General features: G+C 38.1%; 2 protein-coding genes across 3 annotated transcripts; both read right to left on the bottom strand.

Annotated features, from left to right (window-relative positions):
• Window positions 1-218: 218 nt before the first annotated feature.
• On the bottom strand, window positions 219-864 carry LOC117148001. The gene has a single exon (XM_033315158.1). The coding sequence runs from the start codon at window positions 711-713 to the stop codon at window positions 327-329; it is 387 nt and encodes a 128-aa protein (XP_033171049.1). The 5' UTR covers window positions 714-864; the 3' UTR covers window positions 219-326.
• Window positions 865-1,285: 421 nt separating this feature from the next.
• LOC117147562 (flocculation protein FLO11) lies at window positions 1,286-8,358 on the bottom strand. 2 transcript variants are annotated; one of them, XM_033314503.1, is made up of 6 exons: window positions 8,238-8,358; window positions 7,568-7,709; window positions 3,495-5,053; window positions 3,033-3,191; window positions 1,976-2,653; window positions 1,286-1,861 (listed from the first exon to the last, which is right to left on the bottom strand). In XM_033314503.1, exons 2-6 carry the CDS (start codon window positions 7,579-7,581, stop codon window positions 1,632-1,634), a joined length of 2,640 nt encoding a protein of 879 aa, XP_033170394.1. In that variant the 5' UTR covers window positions 7,582-7,709; window positions 8,238-8,358; the 3' UTR covers window positions 1,286-1,631. The 2 variants fall into 2 exon arrangements, with proteins under 2 accessions (XP_033170394.1, XP_033170395.1); XM_033314504.1 differs by having other exon boundaries at window positions 8,264-8,358.
• Window positions 8,359-13,995: the final 5,637 nt, after the last annotated feature.

Raw genomic sequence — 13,995 nt, 5'->3', positions numbered from 1 at the left:
AATGAACAAGAATCAAAGGGGGCCCGAATCGTTTATCCGATAGAATTATACAGAAGTTTGGCTAATCCGTTTGTAAAAGTTTGATCTAAAAGCTTTTAGACCTATGGTAAATGTCTTGGAAACCACAATAAAAGCTCCGAAAATAATGGATTGTGTACCGATATAAGTGCTGTATTTGGTTGAAAACCTTTTCACTTAATAATAAAATAACGTGTACAATAAGCTAGCATGTATGGAATAATCAAAAAAAAAAATGGTAGTATTGCTTAGTTCTCAACGAATAAGAACTACAAAGAATACAAACTAAATATAAGTAAAGTCAACGGTTAGTTAAACCACCAAGGAGCAGGGGTGGGCAAATAATTATTTACATTAATGTAATCCGAATTGGTTTGTTGTTGAGATAACGAGGAGGAGGTAACAAATGCTCTATGTTCCAATTTTCCAAGATCCTTGCGATTTGGGGTAGTCGTTTTTCGATTCCATCTTAATCTCTTGCTATTTGGTCGCTGTTTTCTGTTATCCAATTTCGAGTTATCAATAATTTCTTGTGCTCTCTGACGCTCGTGTTGACTTATGGTATCCAAAATAAATTGAAGCTGTTGATTGGCGTTCTCCAAATGAGTTTCGCCGCTTTGCTGTTCACTTCTTATGTCGGATAAGAGTATAGTCAATATGATAACCAAAACAAAAATAGGCACCCGGCTCGACATGTTGCTGCAGTTACTCTAACGTGTTCTTAGTCAATTCCCTACGTATTTATAGTCTACATAAAAAGCTAACGAACATATAAGCAGATTGGGTACATATTTATTTACTGCATTCATTACTCTTGACATCATTTTGTGAAAATGGCATCAACAAATAACGTAATGCCAGATAAATATTTGGCTAGCATATACAAAATAAGTTGATGTTAAAAGACATGTAGATAACTTTGGAGTAATCAAGGCTATACTTGAGACAAAGAATGAAGTATTTCAAGTTGGTGTTCATTTTCAAAAAAAAACGTCTTTAGGCTAGATCAATAAAAATATTATTCAAATGGTGCACCCTACCAAATCAAGTCAAAAAAGTGTTTGAATAAATTATCATGTTGTTCCTTTTGTTTTTATTTAATATATAGTTAAAAGTCGTTTTTGTGTTTATAATTGTATCTCAGAAAAAAAATATAATAAGTGTATCGGCGTCGATTTGGATAAGAGGGAAAAGGAGGGGAGAATGTTGGGTTTAACATATTCGTAGGGAAGTTGGCAATCATATTATAGTTATAATTTTCGGGTACTTTGTGCTTAGTGGTCTACGAGTGGCTTAGATCTCCTCGTTCTTGTGTCGCTCCATGTTTTTCCTTTTGGTGACTTTTTCTAATGACGTAAGTGGTACTCTTACTTGCAAAGAATATCCGCATCTATCAGTATTTTAATTAAAGGCATATGTGTACAAAGCTAACGAGTTTTTGGAAGGCAAGTACGAGGAGAAGAAAACTTAAAAAAAGTACATATATCAAACAATTGTTAAATGTTATTATCGCTTGTGTGGGCCACCCAGCCCAACTCTAGGAGTATGCTGCAGCAAATCTGGGCAAGTTATTATTACAGGATTCAAACGGGGGTAGATGGCAATTTGTTGTTTTACAGGATCGTTCCGGGTTTGCGGAGCGGCAGACGGCGACGCTGTCCCAAAAGTCCAAGACCGCGGGCCTGCTGCTTAGTTGTTGCCTCCGTTGCTTCCGTAGTTTCATGCTCCGGCTTACCGAGGCCTTCTCCGCCCGTCTCGTTGCTTCCTCCGGAAAACGACTCCTCTTTGTCGGACTGCTCCGCGGAGGAGTCCAGCGCTAAATGCTCCTCCTCAGCGGGGGACTCTGTAAGAAGAAATGGATATATGATTATATATATCACGTTTTGAACTGGGATGTCAGCATTCGGAAATCTATAAACTTTTAATTTTGCCCTAGTTTCCTAGCGTACGCCGTTACCTGTGGTGGAAGTGGCTCCCAGGTGGAGTCGTCGCTTTGCCAAAAGGGGATTAATCTTCCTTGGCGCGGGGGCGGGGGCTGCGGATGCCTTAGGCTTAACCGCATCAGTCTTATGCGTTAGGGCGTTGAGACGTGGTCGTGTTCTAAGACGATTTAACCCGGATACAGGAGCCGCTGGAACGCCGGCGGCGGAATCACCTGCTTCGTTCGTCTTTTCGCTAAACTCGTCACCGGACGTCTGCTCCTCTTTGACGTCGTTGAGATGGCTACTGCTTTCGGCGGCGGAATCTTCGGCAGTTTGTGTTTCCTTGGGTGCTTCCGTGCTTACTCCCGATCTTCCCAGTTTTCCGCGGGACAACAGACGATTGCCACCAGCGCGGTGAATGTTAAAACGGGACGGACGCCCTGATTCCCCGGTAGAAGGCGAAGTTAATCCGGACTTGACGTCCTCGGAACTAGCAGTTGCAGTAGGCTCTACCGCCTCGGCACCCTCTAAACTAGCGGGTGCCTTTGAAGTGGTTGTACGACTGCGTCCACGTAATCCTAGTCCGGGACGACCCCTCAATGTGCTTCTTGTAGTGGTTGATGAAGATTCGGCGGGGGCGTCATCTTCAGCTGGAGATTCCTCGCTGGGTCGCGCAGTCGTGGTTGAGACGCGCAAGCTAAAGCGGTTGCGAGCTAAAAATTCTATTACTTTAGTATTGTTTTTTAAATTTTGTGCCCAACAATAATATATATTTAAACGGTATTTGTCTTATTTGATGTGATTGTAATTATTAAATTTATTAAAAAACCTTATAGTTCTTGTTCAGCTTGAGTATTTTGCAATTTTAGAAAGTCACTGGTCGAGATATGTAAGTGCCAAAACCCTGTTATTAAGATACTTTATTTGATTTATACCGGATCTTGTCTCTTTAAAGAGGTTCAAGAGTGCTTGACACACAATTGCTAATCTTTTTTAAATATTTATATACTAAAAGTATTGGCAAATTATTAATTTATATACTTTTAAGTTAATTTAAGTTAAAATCATAGTTTACAGTAAATAAATACTTACGTCTTCCTCGTGCGAAGGACGTACTGACAGGCTTGACTTCCTTAGCAACCACTATACCCTCCTCGGCGGCAGGGGCGGCTACTGATGTGGCATCAGGTGCTGTGGTGGTGCGAGCTCCGGGTCGAGAACGCCCTCCTATAGAGGGGCGCGAAAAACGATCTTGCAAAAGAAAATATTTGCCATATTTTAATTTTTGTTTGTAAATTTGACAAATGTCAACTTTCTAGGTATTACAATTCCAAGTACTCGTACCGACAGATGGCCAGGCTAGCGATCCTGATCAAGAATAAATGATCTTAATGGGGTCGAAAATGCTTTCTTCAACACGTTACTTTTAAATTTATCTTGTACGAGTATATACTCTACGAGGATCGGATATAGCACTCCAGTTCCATGATTTTAACAAATTCCCCATGAATAAGAAAAAAAAATTTTAAAAGGTCCTAAATTGTTTAAACTTACTTCTACCAGTCTTGTTTGTTTCTGTAGCCACCGATGCCTCAGTGGTGCTAGTGGTGGTGCTGCCACCTTCAGCCCTGTTTAACTTAAAGCGATTACGTCCGCCCAAACCACTCAAGCCAGCTCTCCTTCCACCAAAAAGAGAGGGAGCAGCCGTGGTTGTTGTAGTGGTGGAGGTTGTTGTAGGTGGTTCCGTTGTTGTTGTAGTCGTGGTGGTTGTTGCTGCCGTCGTAGTGGTGCTGGTACTCGATGAAATCTCATTAATCAGGGTGGTCATGACACCGGCCTCATCCTCATCAGTACTTGCAGTTTCTGTTGCAAAAGTGGTGAAACCCTCTGAACCCACAGTATCCGGAATTACAGTAGTTTGTTCGTTATTAAGGTTTTCATTGGTCAATATGGCATAAAGATCTAGAGCGGCCTTCTCCATGGATGGCGTGGTCTGCTCAAAATCCTCCTGATCGATTGACATTTCGGTCTCCTTATCTTTTCTTGCCTGCTCCTCCTTAACATGTTGCATTTTCTTTCTAGCTGCCTCCTCCTGTTCGATAGCAATTACTGGTTTTAATTCATTTTCACCCTTGCGAGCTGCCTTGGTCTGTTTCTCATCCGTGTTGAATGTAGCACTATCCACCAACTCCAAACTGGGGCGCTTAACACTAATCTTCTTGCGCTCGGCAGCGATTTCCAAAGAATCAAGAGCTGCTGTTGGTGGCACTTCAATGTTCTTGCCACGGCTGGGAAACCGAGTGATCATTGGAAGGCGTTCAGCCTCTATATCTTCAGAGGTATCAGATGATCTTCCTTTGGCCTTGCCACTCTGTAGGCTATTTCCACTCGGAGTGGCCGTCGTGCTCCTCTCGATATTGGTATATCTAGTCTTACCACGCGGTTCGGGCTCCGCAGATGGATCCACCTTGCTTGAGTCATCGTCCTCTTCATAGTAATAGACATACTCGTACTCGTAGTCCTGGCCATTGGGTCCCTTTTTAATCTCTATTCGGGATTTCTTGGTGTTCTCACTGCCCGCACTCTCCAGGGCAAAATTTTGGTTGATAAAATCTTCGTGAGGATCCACGACTATGTCCTCATCCAAGTTATCGAGCTTCTTGCCAGCTGTGGGCAAAGTCGTCAACAGAAGAGCAGGTGTCTCGGTAGTGGTAAAGCCCCTCTTCTGGGCCAACTCCAACACGGCGGCCTGCTCAATTTCACGCCTAACCTCGGCCAGCTCCTCTTCTTCTATGGCTCTTTTGGCCTCGATGCTCTTCATAACATCTTCGTTGATAATTGCACTCAAAACGGGGTTCAATTCGGGTCGCTCTTTAGTAGGCAGCAGATTCATCGAATAGTCAGCGGAATCGGTGGCCCTTATGCTTATTTTATGGGAGGTTTGAAATCCCTCCTTCCTCTCCCCGGCACCCGGATGTTTGTGTGAGGTCTCGAAGGGAACCGCCGAAGGTAAAATCTCCTCGAACGATTTGGGTTTACTTTCGCTGGGTATATTGGAAAGGGGATCCGCTGAGTCTACCAAGTAGTGGGTGGCGACGAAGACCAGTAAAAATCTGTAAAAATATTTTAAATTAATTCAATATTAAAAAATGTACATATTATTTTAATGATCTGTCCCCCATGCATTGAAGAAATGTGTCTCCTCCAAAACTAAAAAAGGCAACCAATTATTATATTCACTGCTTTTCTGAAATGTGGTACTTCCTAACATTAGTACAGTTATTCTAAAAACAAACTTTTAAAAACGATGGAAGAACATATAGTATTAAAACATAGGAAAAGATATTATTATAAAATTTGTTTTCAGAATTTAGACTTTAAATAAAATCCATTAGTAAGTGATATTCTCTTAAGGCTTTCTATCTGGCTTCCGATCGGTGTGACCTATAACGACTTGCCAGTTTAAGATGGCAAGTCAGCTTTACAGCCCCAGCTGGAAATCTTCGATTTGCTGCCTCATCTCCAATCTGGCATGAAAACCTTTCACAATATTGTTAGCCACGCAAAGTGAATTGGCCATCATGCTTAGCCGTCTTATAAAGCGTGCATCGTTGGCTATATAGCACCACCGGCATCACCGCACAATAGTTGGGCTCTTTAAATCCGCGATGCAATGCAATGAAAGCGATACTCAAGGTAAACCGCAAAATGGTCCAAAAACGATCAGGAAACTAGACGCAGGAATCGCGAACCGGCTTTCCACTACAAAAGGTGTTAACCCATTTTGATTCAAACCCAGTTAAAACCAGATTGAAATTCGCCAGTTAAGTTTTTCAGTTTCTAGCCAGGGAAACTAATCCTACTTAAAGAAAATCATGTGTGGACTCGGTTCTAGGTAGATATTAAAATTAGACATTAACAACAGAATGTTATAAATCCAACTTAATTTAAAGGAATCGGACCGAATCTTTTTATAATGGACTATAACTATATCAATTTTTTAATTTTTCCTGACCCCGAATATTTTTTTCCTGTGTACGCGAACAGAGCGCTCTTGACGATAACTTTTAACATTTTGAATTGTGTGCAAGTCTGGCTGCTGGCGTTCACTTCTCAAACAAGTTTTGGGGACTAGCGAACAACCAAACAACTAGCAAGCAACAACCAGCAACAACCAGCAACCTGGGCTGGCAACACCTTTCTGCAAAGGTAGACAACTTCAACTTACTTTAATTGCAACAGCCCCAAAAGCAGACAGCTCAACAATAGCCAAAAGCCATAAGTCTGTGACTCAAGAAAAGTTATAATTATAGCCACATTGCTATTGTTGTGCAGAGGGGGGTGTAGGGTTGTTCCCTCAGACAAGACGGTTGGCCCACGTTATGGATGAGGTGACAATGCGCGCAACATATTATTCATTTGAAAATGCATTGGCCGCAATAAAAAATACGTAATATTTTGTGCTTAGTTCTAGCTAACAACGAAAGAGAAACTTTTCCAAGTTCCTGTTGGTTATTATCTTCAATAAATGGCTGAAGCATAACCTGTTAACAAAGCTTACAGAATGTGTAGCATAACTCTGTCACGCAATGTGAAATTAGTTCTATTCAGTAATAGATAATAATATTGAAGTATAGGAATTAAATAATTAATTAGTAGAATTAAAATAATAAATACGTACGTATATATTGTTGGATAATAATATAAAAATTTGCGGTATTTAAAACAAATTTCATTATGTCTTATTATTACAAGGTACTATAAATAATGTTTTATAGACAAATCCCTTACTTTTGAGAATCCTACTCCACTCCCAATATGAACCCATGGTTTTTCTCTGACTCTGCAACTTCCATCAGCATTACAAATCCGTTAAAAGGGAGTGCTGTTGATTTATTTTTTGCTTAGCCGTTAGCGGGTGTGGCATGCAATTTGTATTATAATTTGACGATTCATTTCGCCAAAAACGGGAAAGGAAATATAGTGTCTACCGGTGCTTTTAGCTTTAGCTTCGGATTGAGGAATTCGGATTTCGTGTTTTAAGCTTCGGCGGCCATTGACGTCTTCGAGAAGCAGTGAAGCGGTAATAAGACACTTATAAAAAACTGATATATCGGCACTTACTGTTGCAATAGAAACTAGCCGTATTATACCAGCCATGAAACCTAAGGTCCGCGTCTTTGTCGTTTTGCCATCTTTTCCACACATCTGTGTGGATGTGTATTCCAAAAGGCCTTTTTGAAAGAGAGATCGCTAACCTCGCCGGCTCGATCTTTTGCATACATAACTATATTTAACCAAGGTTAGCAGCTCGCTGCAGACGAATAAGTAATTTCTACTTTAACCATTACGTTAAACATTACAAGTCTAATGTTCCAATAGATTATATTTGTAAGCACAAGAAGTAAATCGATTAAATAGTATAACAAAATATTTTCAACTAGTGACCTAGGCTGTATATAGAAAAAATATGGAAATCTGTTGCACTGGCACGCACTAATAAAATATGAAATGAAATGTTACCAATTAAAGCCCCTACAGATCGTTAACTTGACCTTGGGCGGTTAGATTGTTTTTCGGCCATTCCCCGATAGTTCGTAATATTTTTTAATTTTGGTTGTACTTACACCTTGAGAAGCATTGTGATACGTGATTGTTGTTCTTGTTGCTCCTAGGTGACTTCAATGCTGCTACAGCAACCTTTTCGTTAACTGCGATTTTTCATAGATTTTAATGACACTTTTGAAAGTCAACTGCGTGCTTCAGCTTCTACCAAAGAAAAAAAAAATAATGTAAAAAATGTGCGTACAAAAAGAGCGCAAAAATGTAATGACGGAAATTGAATTTTCTTTTATTGAAATGCACTTTGTATTTTGTGTGTTTTTAAGCGGGGCCATATTTTCTTGTTGTTATTGTTGCTTAGTTGCTGTTGTTTACTTTCGACATTTTTTCGAGTTGCACTTTCACTTTTCACTTTTATTTTACGTTTTTTACAACTATTTTGGTTGTTTGCATTTATTTCTTTTTTCGTCAACAATGTATGTATATCAATTAATGGAATGAGGACGTGCTGATTATTTGAGTGACAAAGAATTCTAACAAGGGTCCAACATTCAAAACATTTCAAAACGTATAAAAAAATATAAAAAAATATATATTTCAAAATGCACTTTCTGGTGCTTTTTGCGGTTTCTTGTGTTCAACTTTCGATTGGGCTTTGACTTCTTAAACCACTGGTTACGCTCATTATATACCGCCAACCAACACACACAGACACACGCACACACACAAACACACCTGCCGGGAGGATCTTGTGGCAGTACCATGAACTTTTTTTGAAGACCTCTCTATATTTATTTTATCTTCGGATCTTCGGGGAGCAGTCACTTTCGATTTCGCTGCTAGCTGAACGTGAAATGGCAAAATGATGAACGCTTCAGCCATCTAAAACCGATGCCGTTGCGATTCTGCCGCCGTCGACTGAAGCAGCGACAGCGGCAGAGGCTGCGACTTCGACTTCAGCTTCGGCTCAAAATATCGGTAACATCGGAGATCGGAGGCCTCTGGGGTCTTGTATGCGCTAAAGAGAGAGGAGCGAAGAACGATGGACAGGAGTGACGATACAGTATGTACATATGTATGTATGCATATATGTACACTTTTTTCTGTTATGACCATGCTAAAACTAAATCATTTACACCTGCAGTCGATCGTTGTTGGCTTTCAATGGCGTCTAGGCACTAGGAAATTTTGAGCTTCACTGGTCTTGGCTTTAAAAAAACACGACACCACATCTCATTCACTCTTAATAAAACGGATATTTTGTAAAGCTTGTGAATATATGTGGAAACATTTTGAAAGAATATGAATCCCGTTAGAACATTATTTTAAATAACAACAATACAAAACGTAGTAGTAGTTATTATTTAATTTAAAACTTTCTTCATATATGTGTAACTTTTTAGAAAGTATGATATTAATATTTAAAAATTCAAAAATTTTTCTTAGTGCACCAACCACATTTACTTGCAGTTTTTGGGATGCTCTACGTTCGCATCGATCTCAGTTAACTGCTGCTGATTTCATAAGCCAAAACTGGTTGGCAGCTGGTCTCAAGGCCGTTTATTTATTCCTACGGTTATTCGTCGCCGTCGTTGATTAACCGCATTACACATTCGCCGCTTTGGCCGCAGTGGCCGCTTTTTTTAACCGCTTCGACTGCAATTAGCAGGGCACGCAACATGCTCGTATGCAAGCGATCCAACAGATCATCACCCAGGTTTCCCAAGTTTCTCCTCCGCTACTGTAATATTATCTAATACGTGAGGCTTATTGATTAACCATTGCTCATTTGCTTACTGAGTATTTATGCAATTCCAGCAGAGAAATCCCAAGCTCGATGTGACATAGTTTGGGATACGTATATATGTACATTCATAGCTATATATTCGACACCGCACAGTGCGGCAGAAAAACATTTGACCAAAAAACTGGATGTATTCAACTGACACATTAATTCGTTGTTCAGTGTGATGTAAAGGTTATTGGTGAATTTAAAATATCTATAAAATTATCATTTTCGAGAAGGGAAATTAAAGGAATTGCCTCGTCTCATAAATATTCGTTACACAGCTAAAAAGTTTTCGAATATGTACATGTTTACTCACTACGTGATGAATTTGCAGATTCTACTGGCTGACTACTCAGCGCAAAGCCAGGTTGTAACTAAGGCAGTGGCACCCATATCTCAATCTCTTTCGCACTTCCTGTAGCTAAGTAACGGGTATCTAATAGTCTCGGCACTTGACTATAGACTACAGCGTTCAAATACCAAAATTGGCAAAAAGAAGAGGTGAGAGCTTCCCTCTTTGCATCGAGTGCAACGAACCAGGAAGTGATTGTGCCTTATAACTCAATGTATGCATTATTAAGGAATCAACTATCTTTGGTTGTCCTCGGTTTATCCATAATCGTGTTTTTCAGAAGCTTCGTAAGCTTTTTGAATTTCGAGTGATCGTCTTATAGGTAAGTACGTCGTCCAAGGTCAGATTAATAAAGTTACCCCGACATGTCCACGACAAGGACATGCATATGTACATACATTCATATAAGAAATGCGACTCAAAACCAACAAGAAAATGAACCAAAAATTAAGAATTAAAACCTGGTCCTGTTTTTTGGGGTAAACAGGATTTTTTTTTGTCGGGAGCGACTCGAGGTCAAGAGTTATGAATCGAAGCTATCTTCAGGAAGGCCAAAGCTTACAGGAATTTTATATTAAAGAAAAAAAACAGAAAAAGCAATTTGTGGTGAAGAACGCAAAACTATTTATGATATCTTTTCAAATATTTTCAATTTTATTCCCGACTGATTCTATGGGAGGTATAAAGTCATTCCATTTTTATCAATTTGAAACCAAAATTAAATGTTCTGCCTTAAATCAAAATACCCTCTGCGAGGGTATACAAATTACAAAAAAATTCTAAAAGAAGTCGTAGTCAGCTGTTAAATTTTAGACTTATTGTAATATAAAGATAATCAAAATGTTTAATTTTTGACTAACCTTAAACTTAAAGCTCACAATGAAATTTTAAATAGTCAACATCGGTGGCATTACAATATGCTTCGTAAGCCTATTTTTAGGTGAAAAAAAAATACCAACATCCGGTACCATTTCAAAGGAACACATCAAGAAGATTAAATCACTACAGGTACGGACTTTTTTATGTAGTGTAAAAGCTCATAAAATTGTAATAAAAACCAGTGCACCAAAGGTGGAAAAAAAAGAAAAGAAACAACTGTTATCCAACATTTCAAGTGTTCATGAGAGCGTACGTATACAAGTTTATTTATATATACATTTGCATATATATGTGTATGTACGTGTGCCATATCTGCATACAGATGTACAAAAACAGGAGTGGCCAACTTGGAATGTTAATGCGGTCTGCAACCGTTGGCGTCGCCGAGATCTCCAATCCCCAATCCACTCAAAAAAATGTAAAAAGACAACACTGGCACGTAGACCCAGCCATTGCCCGGATCTTTTTCTCCCTCAGTTGTTGTCTCTCTCTCTGCCGATAAGAGTTACGTGAACTTTAAAGAGAGTAGAGGGCGATAACTGACCGGAAAACTGGACAAAAGCCAAAAATAATTAGGTACTGCTCAAGACACTACACAAAAAACAATCGTAGATCAAATTTCGCTTTGTGAATTTTACTTGAAATAAAATTATTCTTTTATCTAAAAACAGAAGGGTGGTAAAAAAATGTTGCTTGAATTTCCTCTATAACATAAAAAAAACATTTCTTTTATTTAGAGGCTCCGAGATAATTTTTTAAATATTGGATTTGATTGCTTTGTCATGCTACGCATATGTACATTCCTGACTGTTTATCGACTTGGCTTTTCTCATTTTTATTTTTTTTATTTTGAACCTGGCCGCGCATGTTAAGTCAAGTAAAATTTATAACTGTCAATTATTATGCAAGAGCCGTGTGTGTTATAAGGGGAGAGAGGCGTTTAATATTAGTGGATTGAGGCTACTGCAGGACGAGGAGAGGGAAATGGTGTGGACTCGTCTCGCAGAGTAATCCAAAAATACCGGATTGCCCATAAACTTCTCCCTGTGGAAACCACTTACAAAGTCTGAACACGTAGTATCCCCAAATGCTATAACTCTGAAGTAATCTCCTGTGATCACATAGAACTTTGCGTTACTTCTTTATATTTAGGTTCCTGGTTGATCTTTCATATTAAATTTAATAATTCCACAGATTTTTACCAACTTACCCAATTATGTGGAAGTGTCCCCAGGAGTTCAATGTACCTCGATTCTTGGCCTGTCAAGAGAGTTATAAGAAACAATTTAATAACCACGACGACGTTGTAGGACCATAGTAATATATTTTATGTAGGCTGCCATTTAATGAATCATTGGACAACATTTTTTCGTCGAACATCAAAATAAGTGTTCAGTTTTGACGACCTTCCAGTAGTTTCTAGTTGAAATATATATAAGTAGGCGTGTGAGATTTCCTCATTCGTGAAGGTTGGATATTGAGTTGAACAGTTATAAAGGTCAACGACGGCACTATTTATCCACCAAAATTGTTTTCCGAACTATTTATATCACTATAATTGATTATTTTTATACTGCTCCAGGGATTTGCAAATGTATTATATCCTTCATTTAAATATATATCTTTAATCACTTTTCATTTAATCTTCTTTTTAATTAAAACTTAAAAATTGAATGTCATTTTTTCAATCAGCCATACATATCACCCATAAATATACAGCAATGAGTAAAAAAATTCAAAATCGAATATTGTTAATTTAATTATGAATGACTTGTAAAGTATTAATTTTTACTTCACTTTGTTGTATTCATTTTGTGACCCACTTTAATGTGCCTTTGTGCTGCTCTAAAGGTTTAGTTTATTACGAAAATTTGTTTAATTTTAAACAGTTTATTTTGAAATTGAGTCACGACGCAACGCGAGTGTTGAGATCAAAGTAGAGACAGAGATCGAACTGAAAACGATGCCCTAAAGTTACATAAATTGGCAATAAATCGATTCAGTAATCGACTCGCAAAGGGAGTGGGCGGCAGACTAGAGAAGTCAACGAGGGGGACCGAAGTTTGAATCTCAAGAAACTTAAACCCAAGATTAAAAAAAAAAATTAAATAAAATAAAAAAATTAATAAAACATAAACAAATAAACCTGAAAAAAACAAGACGAACCACCGTTTGGCATTTGCATACAAATGTGTCTACAACAGACAGCCAGGGACGAAATACTATGTCAAGTATTTTCAGGTAACGTTTTCATAAAAAGAAAGCATATACATTAAAATAGTGTCAATTTGAGAGTTTTTTGCACGATTTATTTAGTTTTTAAGACCATATTATTGTATTCAATTTTTTTTTTTCATTCAAAAAAATTGTAATTAAAAATCTTGAATTTCTTGAATTATTAAAATGTCTATGGTAAACGTAATAATTTAGCTACTCTCTTTGAATTTTTGTTTTAAGGTAATTAAATAAAAATAAAAATTATTTTAAAAATAAAGATTTTAAAAAATGTCTTGCAGCTATTCGTACGACCTTGGCTGTTTTTGTTTGGTGCGACCAGATGAACATGTAACAAACTTAGGCTGTAAGTGACAGGCAGACCCAACTGAAAGGTGAACAACATTTTTTTGTTCCCCTTTCTGTCTATTTTTTTCTCTCTTTTTTGTATTTTGTTTACCTTTCTCGATATGTATTTCGATGACATTTACCACGTTGACATTATTGCTGTGAGTGAACCACCTCACAATTTTATTTAATATTTTGCTAATTTGCGTGGCAATCAACTTGGTCTATTTTTTATTGCCAAACTTAATCACCGGCAAGAGCGCAAAAGCGTTCAAGGTTAAACTTAAAGCCCAAAGACGACTTAAAATGCTAACTAACTAGTTGAACTCGATTTAATTCGTGCTTCATATAAAATCCGGTATTGTGACTGTAATTTCTAAGGGAGTTTCAAGAATGTCCTATGAGTAACCTTTGATGTGGATTGGCGATCGTGATCGAGTTTGTGTTCGTGATCCACTTGTCTAAACCAGCACATGCCTTGAAATCTTTGAATTACCAGATTGTGACTCACCTTTTGAGGTATTCTATCTGAATTTAAAGTCACTTTTTGTGTGTCAGAGTATTGCAAACACGAATTAGTACTTTTCATAAAACATAAGGCGTGGAAAGTGCATCGCAAAGACACAGTTATGGGGTCACATTCATTTTGATTAAATTCCATTTTCTTTGCGTTTTGGCATAAGCATTATTACCCAGTACCCTCATTAGCTAAAAAAAATGTGATATTTAATAGAATAATAAAATATACAAATAAAATTCACCAATAAATGTTGGTAGCAAACTGTTGGATTTCCAAATAGTCGTTTATGGTCTTGCGATGCTTTCATTTTCCCCAAGAAATCAGGTAATTACCATAGACCGGGCCCGAAAGTCAAGACAACTCTCATCCTCAATTAGCCTACCTGACTAAT

This window comes from Drosophila mauritiana, chromosome X (assembly GCF_004382145.1).
Source record: "Drosophila mauritiana strain mau12 chromosome X, ASM438214v1, whole genome shotgun sequence".
Lineage (NCBI taxonomy): Eukaryota > Metazoa > Arthropoda > Insecta > Diptera > Drosophilidae > Drosophila > Drosophila mauritiana.
This window is presented reverse-complemented; position numbering and strand designations above follow the sequence as displayed.

Excerpts from the sequence above, each read along its gene's own strand:
- LOC117148001 (XM_033315158.1), bottom strand. The coding sequence starts at position 713 with ATGTCGAGCCGGGTGCCTATTTTTGTTTTGGTTATCATATTGACTATA.
- LOC117147562 (XM_033314503.1), bottom strand. Across the intron at positions 3,192-3,494 it reads AACAAACAAGACTGGTAGAA|ATCGTTTTTCGCGCCCCTCT; the intron begins GTAAGTTTAAAC and ends TTCTTTTGCAAG. Across the intron at positions 2,654-3,032 it reads GTCCTTCGCACGAGGAAGAC|CTCGCAACCGCTTTAGCTTG; the intron begins GTAAGTATTTAT and ends TAGAATTTTTAG.